Genomic DNA, 21,969 nt, shown 5'->3' with positions numbered 1-21,969 from the left:
ATTATGATTTTTTATGTGGAGTACTTTCACAATTACTAAATGTATGTAAATAATACAGGCTACATACTTAATCACTGTGCAGAAGCAATTAAAACAATGGGATTTTTCTTGTCTTGAGCCAGTACACTGACCTTACTGGGGTATTTGTGCCGTAAAGCGTAAAATAAAATTTAATGTTCCAAAAATTCTAAAAGATGATCGGCATGTCCAAGTAAATTGAAGACCTTTGACCCCTCTCTACATTGAAATAAAGTGCCTGAACACTCCATTAGTTTAAGAAAAATAGAGACAAAGTCATTTGATAATTTTGTAAATGAAGCATACCACCATAGTGTTGACCCATGGAATCCTTAAACATGCTTGCTGGCAAACTTGTGTACTTCAATGTATATTAAACTATAGGCATAAAATCCTTTCCTTGGTTCAGCTGGTTAGTGACCATTCAGATGTACAAACTGTTTTCAGTGAGATTAAGTACTGAATAAATCTATTAGTATGTATAATATTTCGTTTTTAGACAACAGGCAAGTGAAGAACAAAATAAGGTGTTGATCAGCATTTTATCAAAAGTTAACCAGACAATGCTCCTTCAGATTAAGGGTGTGGTCAGTAATTCCTTCGTTCCTGGTACCTTTTGTCCTGCAAAGAAATCAACATGCATCCATAGTGCCTGCAGTTGTAATTTTATATATAGCTTTTAGCCACTATAGATCTTTAATAAATGCTTTCTTAAATTCCCTGCCATACATTATACGGTTATTGCAAGGAGGATTTCCATGGCAATATAGGAGGTACAAGGCTGAAGGCAGACTTCCTTTATAAGGTTATAGAACTCTGAAGTGACTTTCAACATCCTCATCTTCAGCAGGGGTTCTTTATTTCTTATAATACATGGTAACACCATCACTTTCACCACAAAATCACTTAAACCCTTGGGTGTGTAGCTTATGCATATGAAAGAGCATATTTGCAAACAAAGAATATTAATAGGATCACTAGTATAAAATTAAACACCCAAAAAAGTTCTTTACTGGAAAAAGAACTAGAAGCAAATCGAATAGAAATCAGTTAATTTTTTTTGTTTTTTTAGAGTGTAGCAGAAACAGATTCTAAATAGTTTAAAATTTCCCAAGGAGTGCAAAAAATAAGCCTGTTGCTATAAATATCTCCTCTCTGCTTTGTAGAGTTAATTCAACTGTAATAAGTTACTACCTTGGAGTTCTGATGTCATTTATTTATAAAATCGGTGACTGTGTGCATCACAAGTCACCGATTAGAAGAGAAAGTGACATTTTTATAGAGGGATTGAAGAATCCAATAAATTAGAAGTAGAATTATTAATTACCACACATATAATAAAACATCTTTCACTTGTTTAAATAAAATACTAATTTGCAATTTACCTGCCTGTACTGCAGTGAAAGGAGAAACGTAGTTCATCTTCAATAAGGCTTATATTCCTTTCATCAACTGCTGAATAAATGGTTCCCGAGTCAGGTACTGTTGGGTTTGAAAATTTTGCTGCATGGAATTAGATGTGTTCCCCTGCCCTGAGTGCATGACTGTACTGTTGTCAGGACCCCAAATGCTTTGTTTTTTTGTCCTAATCGAACACAGGTCATGTGTGTGTGCCAGGACATAAACCAGTCTCTTGAACTGAGGCCTTTTTGGACCGGGAGGGGCACTCAAAGTGCTACCCTCAGTGGTGGTATGCTACAGTCTTCACCAGGAGTTAAGCAGCATGAGCACAGTAGTGGCAGCATACCGATAGTGATCATTAGGTGTGAACAGGAACTTTTTATCCTACATCACTGAGTGAGGTGTACAGGCTCACTCAGCTTTGGCCTACATCAAGTGGATGTAGAGTGCTGCATAGTGAAGGAGTAGTCACCCTGCGTAGTTGTACATGTGGCTAAGAAGGGTACAGTACAGGTCTATAGTAGTACATGTGAAATTGGTGCATGTGCTGAGCGTATGAATGCCTGTGTGGAATGCAGGACATGAAAGATTTAGTTCTGTGCATGCGTAAAGAAAGCACGTGCAGGGGGGGGTACATGTACTTGCGTGAGGTACAATACGTGTGCTATAAACACAACACAAGGAGATGATGGACGGAGCACTGAAACTTTTCAGACACTCACCCCCAGTCACAGATCTGGCTGGATTCCATCATCATGCTCACTTTGTCACTGGATTCAAGCTAGCCTGGCTGATGAGGGGTGTTACCCGAAACCGGTCCCAGGATGCTGGTTTCCAGTCCAGGGAAGACCTGGCTTGGCAGTTCGGGCTGGACGGTTCCCATGAGGCACAGGGTCAAGACTGATATGCATATAGCTGGGTCTGGACTGGGGTGGCAAAGAGGGGGGGGGGGGGGGGGGGTCTGAAAAGTTTCAGTGCCCCGTCCATCAGTCCATCATCTCCTAGTGTTTGCTGTGTTATAAAATAGGCATACCCTGGTTGAATATAGGAAAGCTTCAGTATTGTACAATGTGTGCAGACACTGTGTGCGGAAGGCATGTATACATGCAAGGGTGCAATGTATAAAAGATTAGTGCAGGTCATTAAGTGTGCTGTGCGTGCACACAGAGTAAATGTGCCTGCAAAGATGCATAATATGGAGGACCCTGGGTTCCATTTTGGGAAGCCCAGGCCTGCCTGGTGGAGCCATGAGGAGGAGACGGAACCTCCCAGACAGATTCATGGATTGCTGTATTCCAGTTAGCGGAGAGGGTCACACACAGGAGGGAGGGTAGTGACTTCCTTTGCATTTTAAGAGATTGCTCTTTGATTCAGTGATGGATCACAAGGAAGGGGCCTGGACCCATCTCAGGAAGGGAGAAGGGGCTGTTAAGGGAAGCCTTGGATTAACCGGTTGATGCACATACCACTGGGGCTGACATTCAGGTCTTATTTCGGACCGACAAGTCTTGGGAGTGGACCACACCACTTCAGAGTCATGCCTGCTGTGACCGACAACTTTCATGACAAAAGGAGGGAAGTGTCTGCTTCAAAAGAAGCAGAACCCAACATAAAACTACAAAGACTTAGACCCGAAGTCACATTTGGTGTCTGGAAAAGGAATATAAGAAAGGCAAGCACTGCAAGACTTTTGGCTATTACCAGGACTGGGGGCCAAGGCCCGCTAGTCTCCTTGCTGATATCACCCAGGGAAACAGACATCACCCGCCTTGGAGCCTGAACACCTGTGCCTGCCTACTTGACAGGACCTGGGTGCCTTGTAAGGAAGTGGAGATTGAGCGAGGAACAGGATGCGAGGTTCAGTGGGGAACCTTACCGGGAGGACTCCCTGTGGGAGATGGGAGCATTCAGCTGTGCACTAATTTGGCTGTAGCCAGTGTGCAGAACTGTTTTCAGTGATCCCCGTTTGCCAGAAGACAGCAGCCATTGACTGAGCCAAGTATCTAGTGATGCGCAGAGGGTGTCGAGCCCACATAGGCTTGTAGCAGGGACCCTTTATGCCAGAAGGGGTCGCTTGTGAAGTTGTGTTACCAGGGTGTAAAACTTGGTAACACCCAAGCAGCAACCCGGTGTGCCAGGAGAGGCTGCTGGGAGAAACGCATCAGACTTCGGGCTGTCACCCAGGAGGGGAGAGAGGCGGTTACCAGAGGGTCCAGCCGCTGCAAAGGATCTTTCCTGACTAACCGCTGTGGAGCAAGAGGACGCCAAGGAGAACAACCTGCCCTCGTGGGACTCCAGTTGGGAGTCAGAGGGCTGAATGACACCTCCCCCACCCTTCGCAGGGGAATACTTGACTTACTGCATCATTGCTAGCTGCTACTGGGTCTGATCACTGGGGAGCGCTGCTGCATAGTGAGCTTGCGTCCCTAGAACGCTGCCGTGTGGACTGCTAGTGGCACTATTTCTCCAAGCAGGAGCTGGTCTTGCCAGTGCATGTGCTTAGGGCACCCACTGTAAGGCTGAATTCTTCAGTTTTGCAGGAGCGGTTAAGTCTTGAACTAGGGCCTGTAGTCTCCGGGGATTCACTGCTGAAGGTGCTGCTGCATCATAGACCTTTTTAAGTAAAATCCTGAAGAGTCAAAGGGACTATGGAGTAGTGCGCAATCCCTGAATGAGACCACCAGTGAATGGGGAAAAACACCGAACACGTTACATGAAAGACGGTGGGACAGGAATTTGCCTGAACACTACTAAAGCTAGAGGGGGATTATGTTGTTGCATTTGAATGTCACATTTCTTTGCATGTGCAGAGTTGGAAATAAAATACAACTTTTTCTTATAAAAGCAAGTATTTGTCTGGACATGGATTTATTGTTCGCACTTTTTGCACTTTGAGTTAGGAGTTGCGATCACAGACCTGTATCTGCATTCCCAAGATGTGTTGAAAGTAGGGTTGGGGGAGTGAACGGTCATAAGACTAGAACATGAAGCAACCAGTTGATTATTTCAACACTATATATGTGCGCATTTTGAATAAAAAAATATTGCTGCAAATTTCCCACCGGCAAGATTAGAGAAACTCCTTCCCTTAAGTGTCAATTTTGTTAAGTGTCCCCTTTCTATTCTTACCCTCCAACTCTTCTAAATACACACCTTTCTTAAAGTACATTTAGCGATATTTCCACGGTGGAAGCTACTGTTTAAAACGTATTCTTCATTTCCAACTTCATGGATAAACCACTCATTTTACATTACTAAAACAAACACTCCTTTCCTGCGACAAGCACTAAACTGCTGCTAATTCCAATGAATACAGAACGAGCATGACATTACAACTGTAGATGGCTGTTTGGAACACTCCAATTAAATATAAGTGGCAAAAAAAGGTTAACTCGGAATCTAGAAGATCACCAATATGACAATAAAATATCTGGTTATGCACAATCAGTGCTTCTACCCCCAAGAATATTATTTTGTGGTGCAAGCAATGTGGTACAATTCAGAAAGGGTATAATATCCGGTAGTAAGAAAAGTAAGGATTTAAATAAAGAAAAGACTTAATGCAGAATACAATGAATGTTATTAGGCCATGGCAGGAATATTTTTCATTTAGCATGTTGGCTCCAACACTCTCCAATGTGACCCAAACCAATGAATGTTGTGCACAAAATAAGTCTTAACCACACACGAGAATTAACCACACCCAAAATACTATAAAGCTATGCCTTATACTTACTTAAATTGATTCAAATATCAAGTTTAGGTGTTCTACCATATTGTATCCATCCAAAACAGTTATAATTCCTAAAATTAAATGTGTCCTACATACATTGCTACGTTGGCTTTGAATTATACATGTGTCTGTATTAATAAATTACTACTTTGAGAACCATAAGATTAGTCACAGCATTACTCGTAGGATGTCACTGAGGTCTACCATGGAAAACACTTATCAATACAGACAGGTAAGGCAACAGAGGTGTTGTGAAAATTACATAAACAAAAAAGTGTGAAATTACTGCCAGCACCGATGAATACAGACTACTAAACACGAACAAATTATTTATGCTCTTTTCCACCCCATAAATGAGTTCCAACAGGGCTCTAAATTAGCCTACGTCTCAATGAACATTGGCAAATATTAAAATAATTGTTTCATAGTTCTTAATGAAGGAAATATAGTGAGATTTATTAAAGCGCATATACTGTACCTTCTTTGTATACTTTGCAGATTTCCCGCATCTCTTTGTTGTCTCTTGATACCATTATCTCAATTAAGGTATCTTCATCTGTTCCAAGCCCCTTATAACAAGGTAAGCAGAATAAACTTGAGAAACTAACAGAGCAGTACACAAACAATGCAATACAACAAGTCTTGCACAATTTGTTCTTGAATGGGGGTGCACTCACATTCATCAGTAAAGCAATTCAAGGAACAGCAGCATAATCAATACTATACACATATGTACAGTGCCAGGGATTGAACATTTGAACAAGGGTGATACAAGCTTAGTAACAGGCAAGATTAGGATTGGTAAATGGTAGAATAATGCCTCATCACCAGACTCAGCACATCTGCCATGAGAAATAAGCCCTTAGAACGAAAAGGCTTCCAGTAGCACCACTGAACCTGGGGTCGGCAGCTCCACAATCCTTTACTCCCAGCTCTCCTCCTTGCAGGGAGCTGTTGGAAAATGCTGGAGAAACATATCATCTTTGAGCCCTGGGGCCTATGTGTCATGTGGTTCTAGGATACTGCAGAATCAGGAGCCCGACCACTGGCATAAACCAGGTCACAGGGGTGAGAATGTGGGACCAATAGGCTAGGGTCAGAGAGGACAGACAGGGAGCAGCGGAAGGAGGCAGGAGACTGGTTGTGGCAGGGATGTGTGCACGCACAAACAGTTGCCTCTCACTGCACGTCCTTGCGGGATTCAGCCTTCTCTCGTTGGTTGATTCTATGCGAATGAGCAATTGGACTGAGGACTGGCAGGCTGGGCTTAGCACGAGTCCGTTTATGAAGAGCAGATTGCATGCCAGATTCCTGGCAAAATGGCTGCATTTAGCAATGCATCCCTGCCCTCATACAGACTCTCAGAGCCATGAAAGATTGGACGGCAATTTATTAAGCCACCGACACTTGCATGTCCAGCGCACTTGTATACAATGCTCTGCTGCATGCAGACTCATCCGTGAGAGACCAGAAGACCAGCCCGTCCGTCAGTCTGAGGTGCCTCATTTTCTCTCCTTCCTGTTGAAAGTCTGGTTTGGCACATTTACAAGAACCTCTAGGGCCACACCGCAGATGAGCATCAACTGAGCTGGGTTTTAAGGGAATTTCAATCTTACAATATAAAAAGGAGGGACATAGGAAATATACCCACCCTCCAACCAGCAACCCTGTATATTAAAAACAAAAGAAAATGTGATCACGGAATGAAAGATGGGCATGGTTTAGCTCCATGCAACGAGGGCTGGGGAGTTCACAAAGTATGATTTACTCCGGCATCAATAGCCTACATACCCCTTAAATGGGATCCCATTATATTTACATAACAAATCATTAAACAAATGACAACCGGTATTAATAAAAAATGAATAATGTGCAGTTTTATTCCAAGTACATTATAAATTCAATATGCAAAAATTGATTTCTGAATAACTTGAAGACCAAATACCGATCCCCGTTCCATATGTCAAAGTGCAAATTAAGTAAAGTAGATTTCAATACGAAACTGGCTGATTCATTTACCTTTGTGGAACTTTTCAGCTCCTCAGCGTCAAAAAGAGCTGGGGTTTTCAACAAAGCCAAAACAACCTCTTCAAGATGACTTGAGAGCGCCTTCTTCAGAGCGGCATCCAGAGGCTGCAAAAACGTACAATGACAAATGTTTACAAAGAAATATCAAGTGCTTTAGTTGTTGCAACCGTGGCACTATTGTTGTCCCATACCTTATTGATTTTTTTTTTCTAGGTAGTAACACTACCTATTAAAGTTGAAAAATCATCCTTATCAGTTTAAACACAGTAAACAGCATATCACAATGGATGTCTTGTGGCCTCACTCCTGATTTTAAAAGTCAGCAGGCAACTGTTTTTTTTATGGAGTTTTATATAGAGCGAACTAGACCCAAAGGTATCGGGTATCAGAGCACTTTACATAGCACCAGTTGCGTTACATGAAGACACATTCATTTTTGTTAGGCACGGGGAGATTAAGTGATTTGCCCAGAATCACAGGATGTTCAGCGTCATTGCCGAGACTCGATCCCGGTTCCCCAGATTCGAGGTCGACCGCCCTAGCCGTTAGGCCAACTCCTCTCCAAAGTAACCACATTTTAGTAAGGGAATGGAAGTAAGAGCCACAACTGAAGGATTTTAGACTGAATATCAGTTTACATTTTTTGCCAAGGTAAGAATAATGTTCTGTGGTAGTGTAGCTTTAACAAATTGTGAGCAATAACGTACTGAGCAGAGAGGACCTTGAAAAATAGCCATATTTGATATGATTTCATTTTTGTGGGTTACTGGATCATTGAAAGCCACCACTATTAATGCTCTTGGATGCCTTAAACGGTATTAACCATAGGTACTCCCCAATGCCCATGAACCCAATATAATATTCAAGAGACTGGTAATAGATTAGTTCGGTGTGACTGGTATAACATATCATTTCAGTGACTGACTATTTAAGGAGTACTTAAAGATCTGGTCACCCATATTTAATATTTTTAAGGCGCCACTGAACTTAATCAACATGAAGCCCTTGCCATCCCTCCATTAATTTATATTAGGTAGATTGACATAGGGAATATTAATAATTAATTGTTTTAATCATGTTACTTACATTTTTATGACTGGTGCTTTTTAATCTAGGAGTGGCTCAAGAAATTGATAGCACTATTCCTTTAAAAGATATGGTTTTAGAAATTATTTTTCTTCTTTTTTATCCTCTGTCTTGGTGTTAACTTTCACTTAAATTTGTATTATTAAGGCATTTCATAATATGATTAGGTTTTGATTGTGGATATTCTGATTGTTTGTACACAATATTATAAATGAATACAAAAACAATTTAGTTGTCCCGATGAAGCAACAAAAATTATTAAAATGTTGCAAAACATGTTAGCTTGTCTTTATAATATTAAATGTATATAATTTGTCCTCATTTATCGCCCTTTCAAATGCTATATTTAACACGTCTTATACAATATTTTTTTGCATGATTCCAGGACAATTTTTTCCATGACCGACTCGTACTTTGGGGTTCTGGAGAAGTTACCTCGGACTCAACCATTGTTCGTCTCCCCCCTTCAATTCTCTGGCCTGACCAGCTCCAATGATACAAATTCACTTGGAAGGTATACAAAGCCAAACTGGCAAAAGATCTTGCATCACCGTCAGTCAAAAGCAACTCAACATTCAAGATCTTGATTTTCATTTCGTGAGCTAACTCGCAGTCTATCTGGTACGTACAGTTCCAATAGATCATTCTGTGTTACACGAGATTTAAAAATGTTCTCTGTAAATGCCAGAATCATTTACCTTCCCAGTCAGCGATTGATAGGCAGCTTTGATTTCTTGGCGCTGTGCATTGTTTCTTTTTGTCAGGATATCAATGATGGTTGCTTCATCAACTCCTGAAAGCAGAAAAAGAAAGTTGCAAATATTAGAGTAATGATTTCAAAAAGTAATCTTTCCCCGTAAACAAGCCTTTGCCATTAGAGACGGAACAAATTCACTTTATAGTACTTTGCGCACTTAGAGTATCTGCCCCCCTCCTTAACTGGGCTGAGTCTGGTTGCAAGTGAGACCAGAATGGAAGCCTTTCTGTAAAAGATGGGACTTGGACAGAGGAACCTAAATCTGCACAACTCTGCTAGCTATGCCATGTTACAATGTGTGAAATTCCATGCACCGTCAAGACCAGATCATCATCCTATAGCAGAATTCTAAAACCGCACCCCCAATGGCAACTGAACGGTTGTGCGAAAGGCAGGGCAAGCATTGATGGTACACCATATTCACCATGAACGTAATTTTTCATTATTTTTTTTCCGGATTCTTTATACCACATTACCAAATAGTTTAGGTAGATTTATTGCAAGAGAGAAGAGCTAAATGAATATAATGGTCATGCTGGCCAAGCAGCACCAGACAAATTTTCCAGACCTAATTTCAAACAAAGAGCAAGAATCTAATACATCATCTACATAACGAGGAAGGTTCTTAAGCGGTTGCTAATGCTCATACAGCATGTGCCACTGGTCATTTGCATAGGCCAGATAATGGGGTTGTATCAAACTGTCATAAGCATCCATCAGCAGCATTGGAAAGAACAATTTCTAGAATGTTACTGTAGTGCGTAGAGGGTAGGATATGTAAATATGGAGGGGCTGGGTCTCAGTTAAAAAACAGGTATTAGGCTGACATTGGCATGCACAATGTAAACTAGTCACATATCTAACTTAACATAGATGTGTACCTTCGCGAAAAGAGAACATGGCACATACATCAGTGCATAAATGCAGGATATAAGCCTTTGTATAAACATGCACATTGTTTTGGTTACAACACTTCTAGATAGGATAGAAAGACAACACTTATTTCTTAAGGACCAAGTCGACCCAAAGTAGTGTTGTGGAGTGTTCAAGGATATAGGTTTGTCAGTGTTTAGCCTGGTCCCAGATCATATATTCTTTTAGAATCAGTCCACAAAAAAAAAAAAAAAAAAAATATTAAAACTTGGTCTATTAACAAGGAATAAATATAATGGTCACCTTTTTTTTTTGTTGAGGTGTTTAAACCCCGAAGGGCTGTGTGTGCTGTTGTAAACAGGACTGAAGTCCTGCAATTTTAGAGGTATTTGCGGTTAGGTAGTGATTCAGGCTAGAGTGTGTTCAATCAAACTGACAGACCTGGAGACTTAGAGATCCCAGGGAGGGTGGGATGTATTGTAGTAGCTGCCCATATTGCTCTTGGATCAGCCTGTGTGGAGGTTGAATGAAACCCCATACCACAAGCACACTTTGTGTCCTTCACTCTATGGTGAGTATGGCCGGAAAGCAATCTTATAGGCACCTGCTTGATTTGGGGTACACAGAGACCAATAGCAGCACTACAGACCAAACTGATCTAAGGGCAAGTTTAGCACACAGCAACAGAACTTCAAAATGAGTGAGTCTGTAGACCTTGTGCCAGTGGTACAGGTTAAATAGACCTGTTAGTTCCTACAGAACACTAAAACGAACGTGCTGCTCAACTCCTGAAGGCAGTAGCCTCCCACCAATATGAGGTTAGTGCTTTGCAGACCCCTTCCAGTCCAAGAAAACCGCAGTCCGTAAGACAGGCATCCGTCATGGAGTGCATGCATGATCCATGTTTGCCTATGACAAAATTTAAAAATCTGCATTAGCGATCCAGACAACAGTATTGTTGGACACTCAGAGCATGGGTGGGGATGACTTCATGCAGGTATTCTGGAGCATATAAGATAAAACTATTTGTGAGGTCCCTAGTCCGTACCTGTTCAGCTTGGTTTTCAATGGCAGCGATTATACAGTCAGATATTCTCGCCCTCAGCTTGCTTGATTACCCAGGTCATCATCTTGTTGCTTCATCCGTAAATAATATTTAGCTTTGTGTGTGACTTGCAATTTAACTTGTGCCTTGGCAGCTGTAAGTTTGTGCCAAATTTTCTGGGACCCTGTGTTTTTTGTGCATGCTTAACTGCCTTTAAAGTGTCGCAAACGAAACTCCAGGAGATCTTGTTATGGTCTATTTTATATAATTCTCTAGGCTTTCCTAAATCGCCTATATTTGTTTGCTACTTATTAACCTCCATTATCAGCATACAAACTTTTATGGGAGGGATTAGCAGTATAAGTAAAATATGGGCATGCCCATACAGTGAAAATCGGTCCTATGGCAGAGGCTATGAATCTTTACCTCATTAAAGTAAGCTATGAAGTGATCCATTTGTACATGAATTTAATATTCTGCAGAGTAATGTGTGAAGTCATTGGGATGTTGTAACTTCTATAGGTCCTCTAAGCCCAGCTGCCCCATGCATCCTACCCATTCTGTTACCAGGGAGATAGATGGTCTATCCCAATCTCTGAGCAGACTTATCTTACGTCCCAACCAGAACAATGCTCACCAACCCCGCTTTTCTTGCCTGTGTTGTGTATAAAGCGAGGTCACTGTAAATGCGAATGATCCAAGTTTTAGAGTCAGTGCTAGGAATCTCCTATCTCCACTTAACCACTGTTGTGTTACCTCCGAACTGAAGTACTGGCATAGAAGAAACGCTAGCGCTCCCGTTTTGCCAGGGCAAATGTGAAAGAATTGTCTAGGAAACTATTTAAATTTTATTCTAAATCAGCCTTTCATTACATAGGTTTCCGGATGTAGGTATATCACTGCCTTGCTTAGGAGCAGAATGAATACTGCCATTCTTTTGGTTGGGAAACGTAGCCCCTGTACATTGCAGCTAATTTAATCATGTCACATGGTTATTTGCTATGTGAATTTGCTCTGGGTGGGTGATTAACTATAAAAAAAATCCCTCCTCCTTACCTGTATGTCCTCGTAATATTTGTTGTCAATTTCCTAGGAGTCTCCCTCCCTTCACTGCCTAAGGAAATTATGGACAATGTAAAAAAGATCATGGAACCCTGGTAGCTGCCAACTTTTAGATGGAGAGCAGCTCCTTTATATGAACACGGTTGGAAGAGTACCCCAGGATCCTTGGTCTTTTTTTGCATAATGGAAACGATAATCTCCACAACATTAATCATTTCACAACTCTCCCCTCTCACAAAGTCTCTCACCTTGCCTTTTAAGAGCTAGTTTAGTGGATGCATTCAATCGCAAGCACCTCCCCCTCACCCCACCCCATCTTCTCCATTACAGCCATCCTACAGTAAATATTAAATTAATTCAATGATACCCTCAGATTTTTATTGGTCTTACTCTAGACTTTTTGGTGAGAATTTCCTGTTGTCTGGAGTCTGGTATTCTTGTTTCAATATAAAACACAACCATCAAATCATCAATACGTTCTATGCTCACATCCGAAGAAACCAGTCATGTCATTATTTACAACAGTATTGTCTACTTTTATCTTATCAACTATCTTCTCGCAAGTCTAAAAAGCCTGGCAGTAGAAACGGACTATTCTATGGATTTCACATTATTATGATTCTGAACTTAAACATAAGCAAGTGGCCACAGATTTGTTTTTTTTTTTTTACTTCTTTGTGTAACCGATCAAAACATGGCCTTAATCATCATAAATCTGATATGCATTCAAAATTCTCACCTTTAACTTTGATGGCTTTGTCAAGTTCTGCTGCATCTGAAGAAGGATTGAAGCCACTGGATGCCTGCAAAGTCGGCCCATGCTCCTAGTGATTCAGAATTAATTCAAATTCAGGATTGTGAAGGTTTGCAAAATAACTTCTGCCAGAAGCATTAAAAGGAAACATAGCATTATTGCTTCCAGGAACGAATTCCAAAGACACATTTTCGAAAGTATTCTCAAATCTACTGCAAGCATACGAAGTATCAAAGCAAAAGTGTGCAACACACGTCATTCATTCAATGATATCAGAAACCATTTTGTAATTTTTCCCTTGGACCACAGCAGGTGATGTTGTACATTTGTCACCAGTAGCAAAAACAAATTAAAAACTCACTTTCAAGAGTTAGGTTCTAAAAGAAAACCCCATGTCAATACTGGCTAACCAATAAAAGTAGTTTTCTTTACTAAGACTTGCAATACCTTTTCTGGTCTACATTGCCCTCTTAAGCACCACCATGCTGATTTAACCTCAGCATTTTCCAGAACTAGTGGCCTGGGTCATTGCAGGGAGTGGGCAACTTAACCATCTAAGGTAGCCCTTTTCTGAGGGGTGGCTGGGGGCTGTAAATACTGAGTCAGGGCACCTCCCACAGGCTAATTAGCATTTTTAACTGACTACAAATTGAATTGTTTGAGACAAGAATGTATTTATTCTACCAAAGTTTTGCAAGGCCTTTGAATTCTCTTGCTCTTATGTATTACTAAAATAATGTTCTGGAAAAAGTCCAAGCTGTAGGAATCAGACATGTGGTGTTTATTTTGGATGAAAGAAACGGACGCTGAATTACTGCAACAGTTCCAATACAGAAAACACGCTCCAGACATACATTTGAGAAAGGTTTGACATGTAGGCACCTGTAATTTAATACTAAGGGGCTGATTCCGATGTCGGACGGACCCGAGTCTGTCCGACATCGGTCAGGAACCGTAACAGACCAACCGACCTACTGTCGTCTGTTACAGCCCTGCAAGTACGATGCGACCGAACCCGGTTCGGTCACACTTGTATGTTGCACAATGGAAGCATGCATTCCGAGTGGAATGCATGCCTGCATTGTGAAATGGAGAGGTGCAGTTAATCCCTGCACCCTGTTGCCGGCGCCCCGGGATCGACAGTGGGGCACCATTTGGCAGCCTCGCACCCATAGGGGCCCTACTGGGGGCCCCATAGACTGTTTCTGACTGTCTTTTCGTGCCTTAAAGACCGGCATGAAAAGGCAGTGGAAAACTGCCATCGTACTCCCTCGGTCTTAAAAAAGAGCCGGCTGGGGGACTACTGAAGGACTTCCTGACGGCAGACAGGCTCTCCGATCCCATCAGAAGCCATCCGGGAATCAGAGGCAGATTCCTTTCCAACCGAGCCCATCGGAATGGCTCAGTCGGAAAGGAATCTGAACGGCACCTTCCAATGCAGACGGAAGGGCTCCGACCAAAGGTCAGAGCCCTTCCGTCCGACATCGGAATCGGCCCCTAAGTGTGCTACTGTTCTAGGTTTAGTATGGCTTGATGCTGTGGGTACACATCCGAGTTGCACATCCCAGCTGCACAAGCGGACACCCTTGAGCAGCAGACAGTGAGTTTTTCACAGTGTAACACCCCTTATAAAATACACACACACCAGGAATTACCAACTGTAACAGATTGGGACATTCTGGTAGAGAGAAGAGCAACAAGAACTGCTACAGCCCCTTTATAATTAATGCATGAAAACCTGGTACTGAAAACCCACAAGCCCATTTCTCCTCCGCAGCCAATATTTTAGTGTGTCCAGTATACAAAGAGCGCAATGCTACACTGGAAAAAGAGTTAGCGCCCCAACCAGCTAATTAAGGATGTAGAGCTGCCCTCCCATATAAGGTGCTGTGCATCAGGGTGATGCGGATGCATCAGAAAACTCCAGTTCAGGGTGGGGGTGGTGAAAGGTGGATGGAACAGATTGGGTGGGGGTGGTGAAAGGTGGATGGAACAGATTGTGTGTGTCGGGTAGAGGAAGAAGCAGGAAGGTTCAGTTGTGGTAAAAGTGGAGCAAATGGGACATTGTAGGAGCATGTAATGATTATTAGATGGAGAAGGGACACAGGAGCAATGCACAGTCTCCAACTTCTTGCTCTCGCTATGCACATCTAATCTCTACTCAAGTGTAGCCGCCGATTGCTTGAAAATCACACATATCTAGGGTGGATTTGGTGATTGTGGCATTAATTAAAATAGAAGGGCAGGTTCATAAGATACAAGTCAATTTTAAACATAATGGGTTAAATTCACAGAGGAAAGTTTGCTTGTGTACTATACTCGCGCATAGATCTACTCCCAACACCTAGGTGTAAAACTTAACTTCTTTGCTGTTCATGAAGTGTAGATGTACATGAAGTAGTGGAGACTTAGGAGTTACTATTTGTAATTTTCCACCTTTGTGGAGATCTCCATCACCAGGGCGGAGCTCACAATAAGGAAAACAAAAAGTGAATTGTAAACAAATATATTATTTAAGAAAAATAAACAGGTCAAATCACTTTATACAAATACTAACCTAGGAGTACTTAAAGAAAAATATACTGCACATTACCTATTAAATTAACTTTGCATTAAATTGTAAATATATATATAATATTTTCTAACAAGACATTAAAAGTAATATCACAAATATGGTAAATTGTTAGGTTCTAGTTAATTAGAATATTCTTGGGACATTTGAAACTACCTTAAGATTGTAATTTTAATACAACTATTATGTGTATGCCGATTGGTACCCAAGTGTGAAAACCATACATAAAGATGTAAAAAAAAGTCAGTCATTTCTTTCAAATGTAAGTGTATTACAATTAAAAAATTATAAAATTAAATTAATTCTGCTCATGGTTTTTTACTTGAATATATATGGATATAATAATTCAGTTAAATGATTTCCCATCTGGTGTCAGGTGCTATAGCTTGCCTTCATCGATCTATGAGTGTGCAGTACCAGTGGCTGGCCATGTGTGGGGCTCGACTTACTCAAGGGCTGGGTTGGGGTACACCGAAGGCTTTTTCATAACCATTAGGATGTAGTAAAATTAGAAGTATATTTTTTCAACAATGGTCTTACTCCAAGTGGATGTGTTTATTATTAGCATGCCCCTCTACATTTACTACTAAATTCAAAACTTCAGTTAGCACAAATCTCCACCACAAAGACCGGGCGCTCTGTATAAATCGGACAGGAGAGGTGGATATCTCTGGTTATTGATTGTGTTGCATTTTGTAGTACGCGAATTAGTACTACTGGAATACTACTTGGCATACGCCAAAAAGGCTTTTGTGAATCTAGCCTTAAGTTGCTGCAGTAGCTCAAACAAACATAATATTCCAAAGGCTTACTTCATGTATTTAAGAACTGTGTGATCAAAAACAGAATATCTAAATGTGTTGACAGAGAGGACAACCATGCCAATACTCTAAATGTTAATCTTTTGCACTTATAGGCTATGCACCAATTCACACTTTTTCCCCGCAGCACTTACAAAGTAAACCAATGTGGTTCTCAATAAGCATTAAAGATTTGTGTCCGTTTCAACAAATGACTGAAGGACCTTTGAGATTGTAGACAACTGAACTCACCACTAACATGTGCTTGTTAGCATACAATTGACAAGATAAATCATGACCATGTTAGGTGTGGAGAATCAAAGCTTTATCACGTGGTAGGAGGTGGAGGCTCTATCACACAACAGTACTAAACTGTTTAACCTGCAAGTAATAGAATCCCATCTGAGGCTCAGCAACGCTGACTTGCACAGTCAGGTATTTAGAAAATATGAATGTCTTCATCACCTCATGAATTAAATAAAAGGAGCCATGTTGGAATGGTATGAGCTTTTAATACAAAGGTACCACAATAGACATCAAACAGAATAATGTAATGTTTTGTATTCATTTTTATTTTTTTAAGGGTTTACTAAATTTTCAGGTATATTTCAAAATGAATATTGAAAATGATTGGGCCGGCCCAAAACCAAGCGCTGGGGTGCGTTAGAGTTGAGGAAGCACTGTCCACAATGATCTTTTTGTTCACATCCTTCATGGCTCCATGCCTTTGACTCGTGCCCAAACTGCATGACTTCCTATTAAGCTGGTGAAGTTAGACACTGGAAATTGAGATCAACCTCAAAGAGATAAGGGAACATTAAAGGTGGTAATTGAGTTCCGAGACAATCAGATAATTTTGAGCACTTCTGATTTAGAGAGGGGGCTCAATCTAATTAACTAGCTTCACCTAGGGGTTGTGGTGGGCATGTTGCTCATGTTGATCAGTCAATGGAGCAGCAGGGTTGAACGGTCTGCTTGGGTCTCAGTCTCATGCCATCCACCGTCTATTCCAACACATGAACACAAATGAGCTTGAGAGGACTCAAGCAACAACTTTACCAATGAAATAGCTTTCATCATTAATGTCAGTTACCATCCATAAATGGCTGATGTAAGCCGATAAGGCCTGGGCGTGATATTCAGCTCCCGCAGTTTTGCCCACTCCGTGTAGTAAGTGGAGTTCTGAAAAACTCAGCAGAGTGAAGTTTCTTCCTCGCTCCTTCTCAATGTGGGCGGTTGCAGATGGTCGCCATCACTCATGATGAGAAACCTTTTCTTCACGTTGAGGAAGCTGCCGCTTGAGTAGAACATCTATTCGAGTGGCATAAAGAAGCAACGCCCTCTAGCGCTGTATGTGGTTCAGTTCTTGCCGATTCTATAGCGCGGGACAAACATCCGGTGCTAAAAATCCATGCGAATAGCGCCAACATAATTCACTCCACCGCTTGCGGAATGCAACATAGTGGAGTTTTTTGGTCACTTAGCGGAATTCCGCTTAGCAGAACTGCACCCAGGCCTAGAGCTAATTGAAATTGAAAAAGGACACAATAAGCAATGGCTGAAGAGCGTTGACAGATTGGTACCTTTGCTCCCCCCACAGAATATTATCGGCACAAAGTGTGGGTACAGTCGGAGTGTGTTTTAGTCCGAAGCAGAACGCTCAAAGGATGGCAGCAACCATGAAATAAGCAAGTCATCATAAAATATGTTTATCATATTGAACAGACAAGGATAACTTTTACCAAGGTTGTGATGTGGTAATTATGTAGAAAATGGCACGATCTTTAAATTTTACTTTCTACTTTAAAAGCATTCATTACTTTCATGCTCAAGAAGAAAAACTCACAGTGCTCTTTTGCATCTCTTCGCCTTCTTCCTCGAACTTAGCATTCATGAGAAACGCTTGCATCATCATGATGGAAACTGTTTCTGAAAAAAACATTGCAAATACGGTTTAAAGATACAACATAAATAATGCGACTGATGCACACCAACACAGTTGAAACATACATTTTTAGGATGTAGCAACATTTGTGTTCGTTTCCACACGAAACGCCATCTCCACTCCCACAACTCAAGACTACTTTGTTCCTTTTAGCTGAAGTGTGCCAAGAAAGAGGAACTGCCTGGTGAAGGCTACCCTGGTTACAAATATCAACCAACCAGTCACAAAAATACCATTGAAGCCCGGCACTTTGGGTGAGAAGTAGAGAGCCCTGACCCAGAACTACCGTCCAGATGATTTCAGAAGACTAGACTGATAAAATGTCTAACTGATGGATCCTGAACCACATCACAGGGAATGGAATAAAGGAGCCTATGTGGGCACACAGTGGCACTTTGGATGGCTCTATGTCATCATGTCAGAAAGAGGAACCATAGCACCAACTGGCAGTAATTGCAGAGTAAGCAGATCTAGCCTGGTGAAGATTTGAAACATGAAGAAGCTATGGCTAGACGTATCCACCAGTTCATCCATACATAGCATACGAATATCGAAATGTGAGGGTGAAAGTTAGGCAAAAATATAAACAATTAATGAAGAATGGACTACTGCGCCATAAGCATGGACAGCATACAAACTAAATCAAACACATTTAATACAAGACAAGTACTGGATTTTCTGCCAGGGATCTGCGACAGTGGCCCATCAACAATGTTATGATATCTTTAAATTTAGAAGGTGGAATAACAGCCTTGGAAGCTCAGGTGACTACTGTGTTAAGTAATGTACGAACTTCCTTGTTTGAGGTGTTTATTTATGGACTCTTAATATTTGAAGCTGGACACCTGAATAGCAGCTGATTTTTTATGTGGCCATCAGAGATGGTTTAGGTGCATCCGTGTAGGTGGAAATTGCTGTTGAGCAAGATCGATGGGAGGCAAATCTCAGAGAAGGTATCGCCCAGAGATAAAGAAGGACTGTATTGTAGTGAAGAAGTCAAGAACGTAGAATAAGTGAGAAAACTGCAAAATGGGCGTTTGGGAGAAGTGATTGGTTAAAGCTTAAAAATGCGCACATAAAAATCAGCATTTCAGGAGGGGTAGGGTGTGTGTATGTGAATCCAAAAATCACTTTAGTAACCAGTACAAATGGCATGAACTAAGTAAGCTCTGCTTCTGGAAAGATGACAACCAGCCTTTATTCAGTTTAGGGCTAGGGTCCAAAAGAGAGCTTGCGAGTTACAAAGTTGGACTGGTAAACAAGAGAGGAGAGATGCTTGCGCAACCCAATAAAACTATTTCAGTACACTAGATTGCTTACGATTGGTAGGTGTAGGAGGGAATTTGCAGTATGGAATGGGGCACAGGCTGGTATATCTAATAATGAGCAACTGATTTAGAATATATTGCTACAACGACTGTGGTGGAGCTGGAGTGTGGCTCAATTTTTGTGCAGTAATTGTAGGCAGAGCATGAAACCAGTCATTCTATCAAAAGTAGTCATCTGATGAAGCCCAGCATGAGAATAGGATGGAGTCTGCCCAACACAGGTGAAAGAAGTCAACAGGTTTAACAGGCTCATCAGGAACCCACATGTTAGAGCACAGGTCTAAACAGTTTCTCCATGGAACCGGTCACACAATCTTTCCTGAACATGAAAGTGTGCTTCCAATACTCATAGCCACTCAAAGAAACACATTTCAGCTGAAATGTCCCCATAGAAATGGTTACTCCAGGGGCATTTTGCAGATCAAACTTCCCACCATGCAGCTTATGTATTAAGATGACAACAGGAAAAATGGGATGCCAGAAGTTCCTCCTATCATTGAGGCAGGAAGGTCAAAACCTGAAGGCCTGGAGAGGGCTACTGTAGGACCCCATGGAGGCTAATATTCTAGCAGGTGCCGATCCCCTCCAGTGAACTGGAAATCAAACCTCACCTTAAAGTAAAACACACCAGGCAAAAGCCATAAAAAAAGATTATAGAAAATGAAAAGATTATAAAGCAGACAAATCAAATGCAGAGGAGTAAAAGGTAGAGCTTCATCGTAAGTGTTAAATAACATGACACCTAAACATATTTGCTAGGTAGATGCTCCACAAATTGTTAGTGCTGTAGGCACATTTTGACAAACTGATTGGAAGAATTTTTTTTATCAATGGCTTCCATACATACAAAGCTGAAAACAGAGATCCCCATACCTTCCCCACCCACCTCACTCCTTTCTGGTTTCCTGTCTGCAACTTCATCGTAAACTAAATCACCCCATACGGACAGTTAAAAGCATCCCTAAATGTGGACCATGAGAGTCCTGTCACCAATTCTGGAACAACGCTTGCACTCTAATCTGCACTGCCATCATGGCCCTGAACTCACACCATGTGGGTGCTGAAATGAAAGCAACAGCATATTGATAAAGCTTGCTTTTAACTGCCCCGATGTGTCAACTTTTTCTTCACCACTGATGTCCAACCTGCACACGGGTGGCCATCTTTGCCATAGCCAACTTTGGTAGCCATCTTGATGCATCATAAGAAGTCATAACATCTATGAACCAAAAATTCATTTCGAACAACTCAACTTCAGCAACACTAATCCATGGTAAAAACAACTCGTTTGATTTTACTCAAGGTTAGGAACTATTAATATCCTTGAATAATTCCATTGCTGATTTACTTGAATGAAGGACCCTTCACCAAAATCCCAACTAAATTTTCTATTAGGGGCGTCTTAACCTGGTACACATTTAATCACTAAAATAGCAGACAACCATGACAGTTTGCATACATAAATCACAATGGTGCATCGCAAGCAGAAATTGTTACTTTACACTCCTCCAAGCAATCTCGAACACTTATCTAATCTGCATGCTGCACAAAGTCAGATCAGAAAATGCTTATGCGGAGACCTCCAGCTGCATTACTCACAATCCAGATCTAATATGCATTATTAAACTCAAACCTAATCCACAACGGACTCATTCATAGGTCACGGTTAATCTAGTCTCTGCGAAGATAGTTTGCTAAACAATGAGTAACTATCATTCTTAGCGATTCTTTGCTGCAAAACAATACCAGTCAAGAAATCAGTCTATTTATATGGTAGTACATCAACAACCGTGGCCCTACGAACTTCATCCCAATCACAACAAGTAAAACAAGCATTAGCAGTGCCAATAGGTCTCGTCGTATATAAAAAGTATTAAAGAGCAGTGGTATAAAAACGGAAAACAAACCCAAACGTCAGCAGAAAAGGAAAAAATAAATGATCAACCTTATTTTTTTGATAACACGCAGTTCTTAATATTAGCAAAATAAAATGCTCTGTTTTTTTAATATTATTTTTAAGTTTGACTGTTTGGTATAGTTGGATTAATCACACCAACAGACACAGATTTAATTGGGCCGGGTCCTGCCGGTGCTCACCACTGTTAGCTCTAAAAAAAAAAAACTGGTGTCGAAACAAATGCATATACACCGCGATTTAGTTCCCGCCACACCTTACATGACTCCCGCATCTCTGCCCATGTCCGCTGGCAAAACGGAAAACAAACCCCGACAACATGAACAGAAAAGGACAAAAAAAAAAAAGTGATTTTTTTCTTTTAACACAATGCAGATTACTACTAAAATAAAATGACCGTGGTTTAATATCATTTTTAAGTTTGACTATTTGATATAGTTGTATTAATGAGCCCAAGAGAACCAGCTTTAATTGGCCTGGGTCCTGCCGGTGCTCACCATCGTTAGCTCTAAAAAGCTGTTGCCGAAACAAGTACATATACACTGCGATTTACTTCCAGCCACACCTTACATGACTCCAGCATCTCTGCCCATGTCCGCTGGCAAAACTGAATACAAACCCCAACAACTTCAACAGAAAAGGAAACTAAAAA

At 41.1% G+C, this 21,969-nt stretch overlaps 1 protein-coding gene across 1 annotated transcript in view; it reads right to left on the bottom strand.

Annotated features, from left to right (window-relative positions):
* Positions 1 to 21,969, bottom strand: part of LOC146866030 (annexin A1-like) — a 68,648-nt gene that overhangs the window by 23,717 nt on the left and 22,962 nt on the right. Inside the window, exons 2-6 of the mRNA XM_085633047.1 lie at positions 17,976 to 18,058; positions 12,743 to 12,827; positions 8,965 to 9,059; positions 7,172 to 7,285; positions 5,631 to 5,721 (exon numbers count right to left, since the gene is read on the bottom strand). Of these exons, the coding sequence (XP_085489173.1) occupies positions 5,631 to 5,721; positions 7,172 to 7,285; positions 8,965 to 9,059; positions 12,743 to 12,827; positions 17,976 to 18,044 (454 nt within the window). The 5' untranslated portion in view covers positions 18,045 to 18,058. The remainder of the gene's footprint in view (positions 1 to 5,630; positions 5,722 to 7,171; positions 7,286 to 8,964; positions 9,060 to 12,742; positions 12,828 to 17,975; positions 18,059 to 21,969) is intronic.

The sequence above is a fragment of the Triturus cristatus genome, chromosome 2_1 (assembly GCF_964204655.1).
Source record: "Triturus cristatus chromosome 2_1, aTriCri1.1, whole genome shotgun sequence".
NCBI classification, from domain to species: Eukaryota; Metazoa; Chordata; class Amphibia; order Caudata; family Salamandridae; genus Triturus; species Triturus cristatus.
This window is presented reverse-complemented; position numbering and strand designations above follow the sequence as displayed.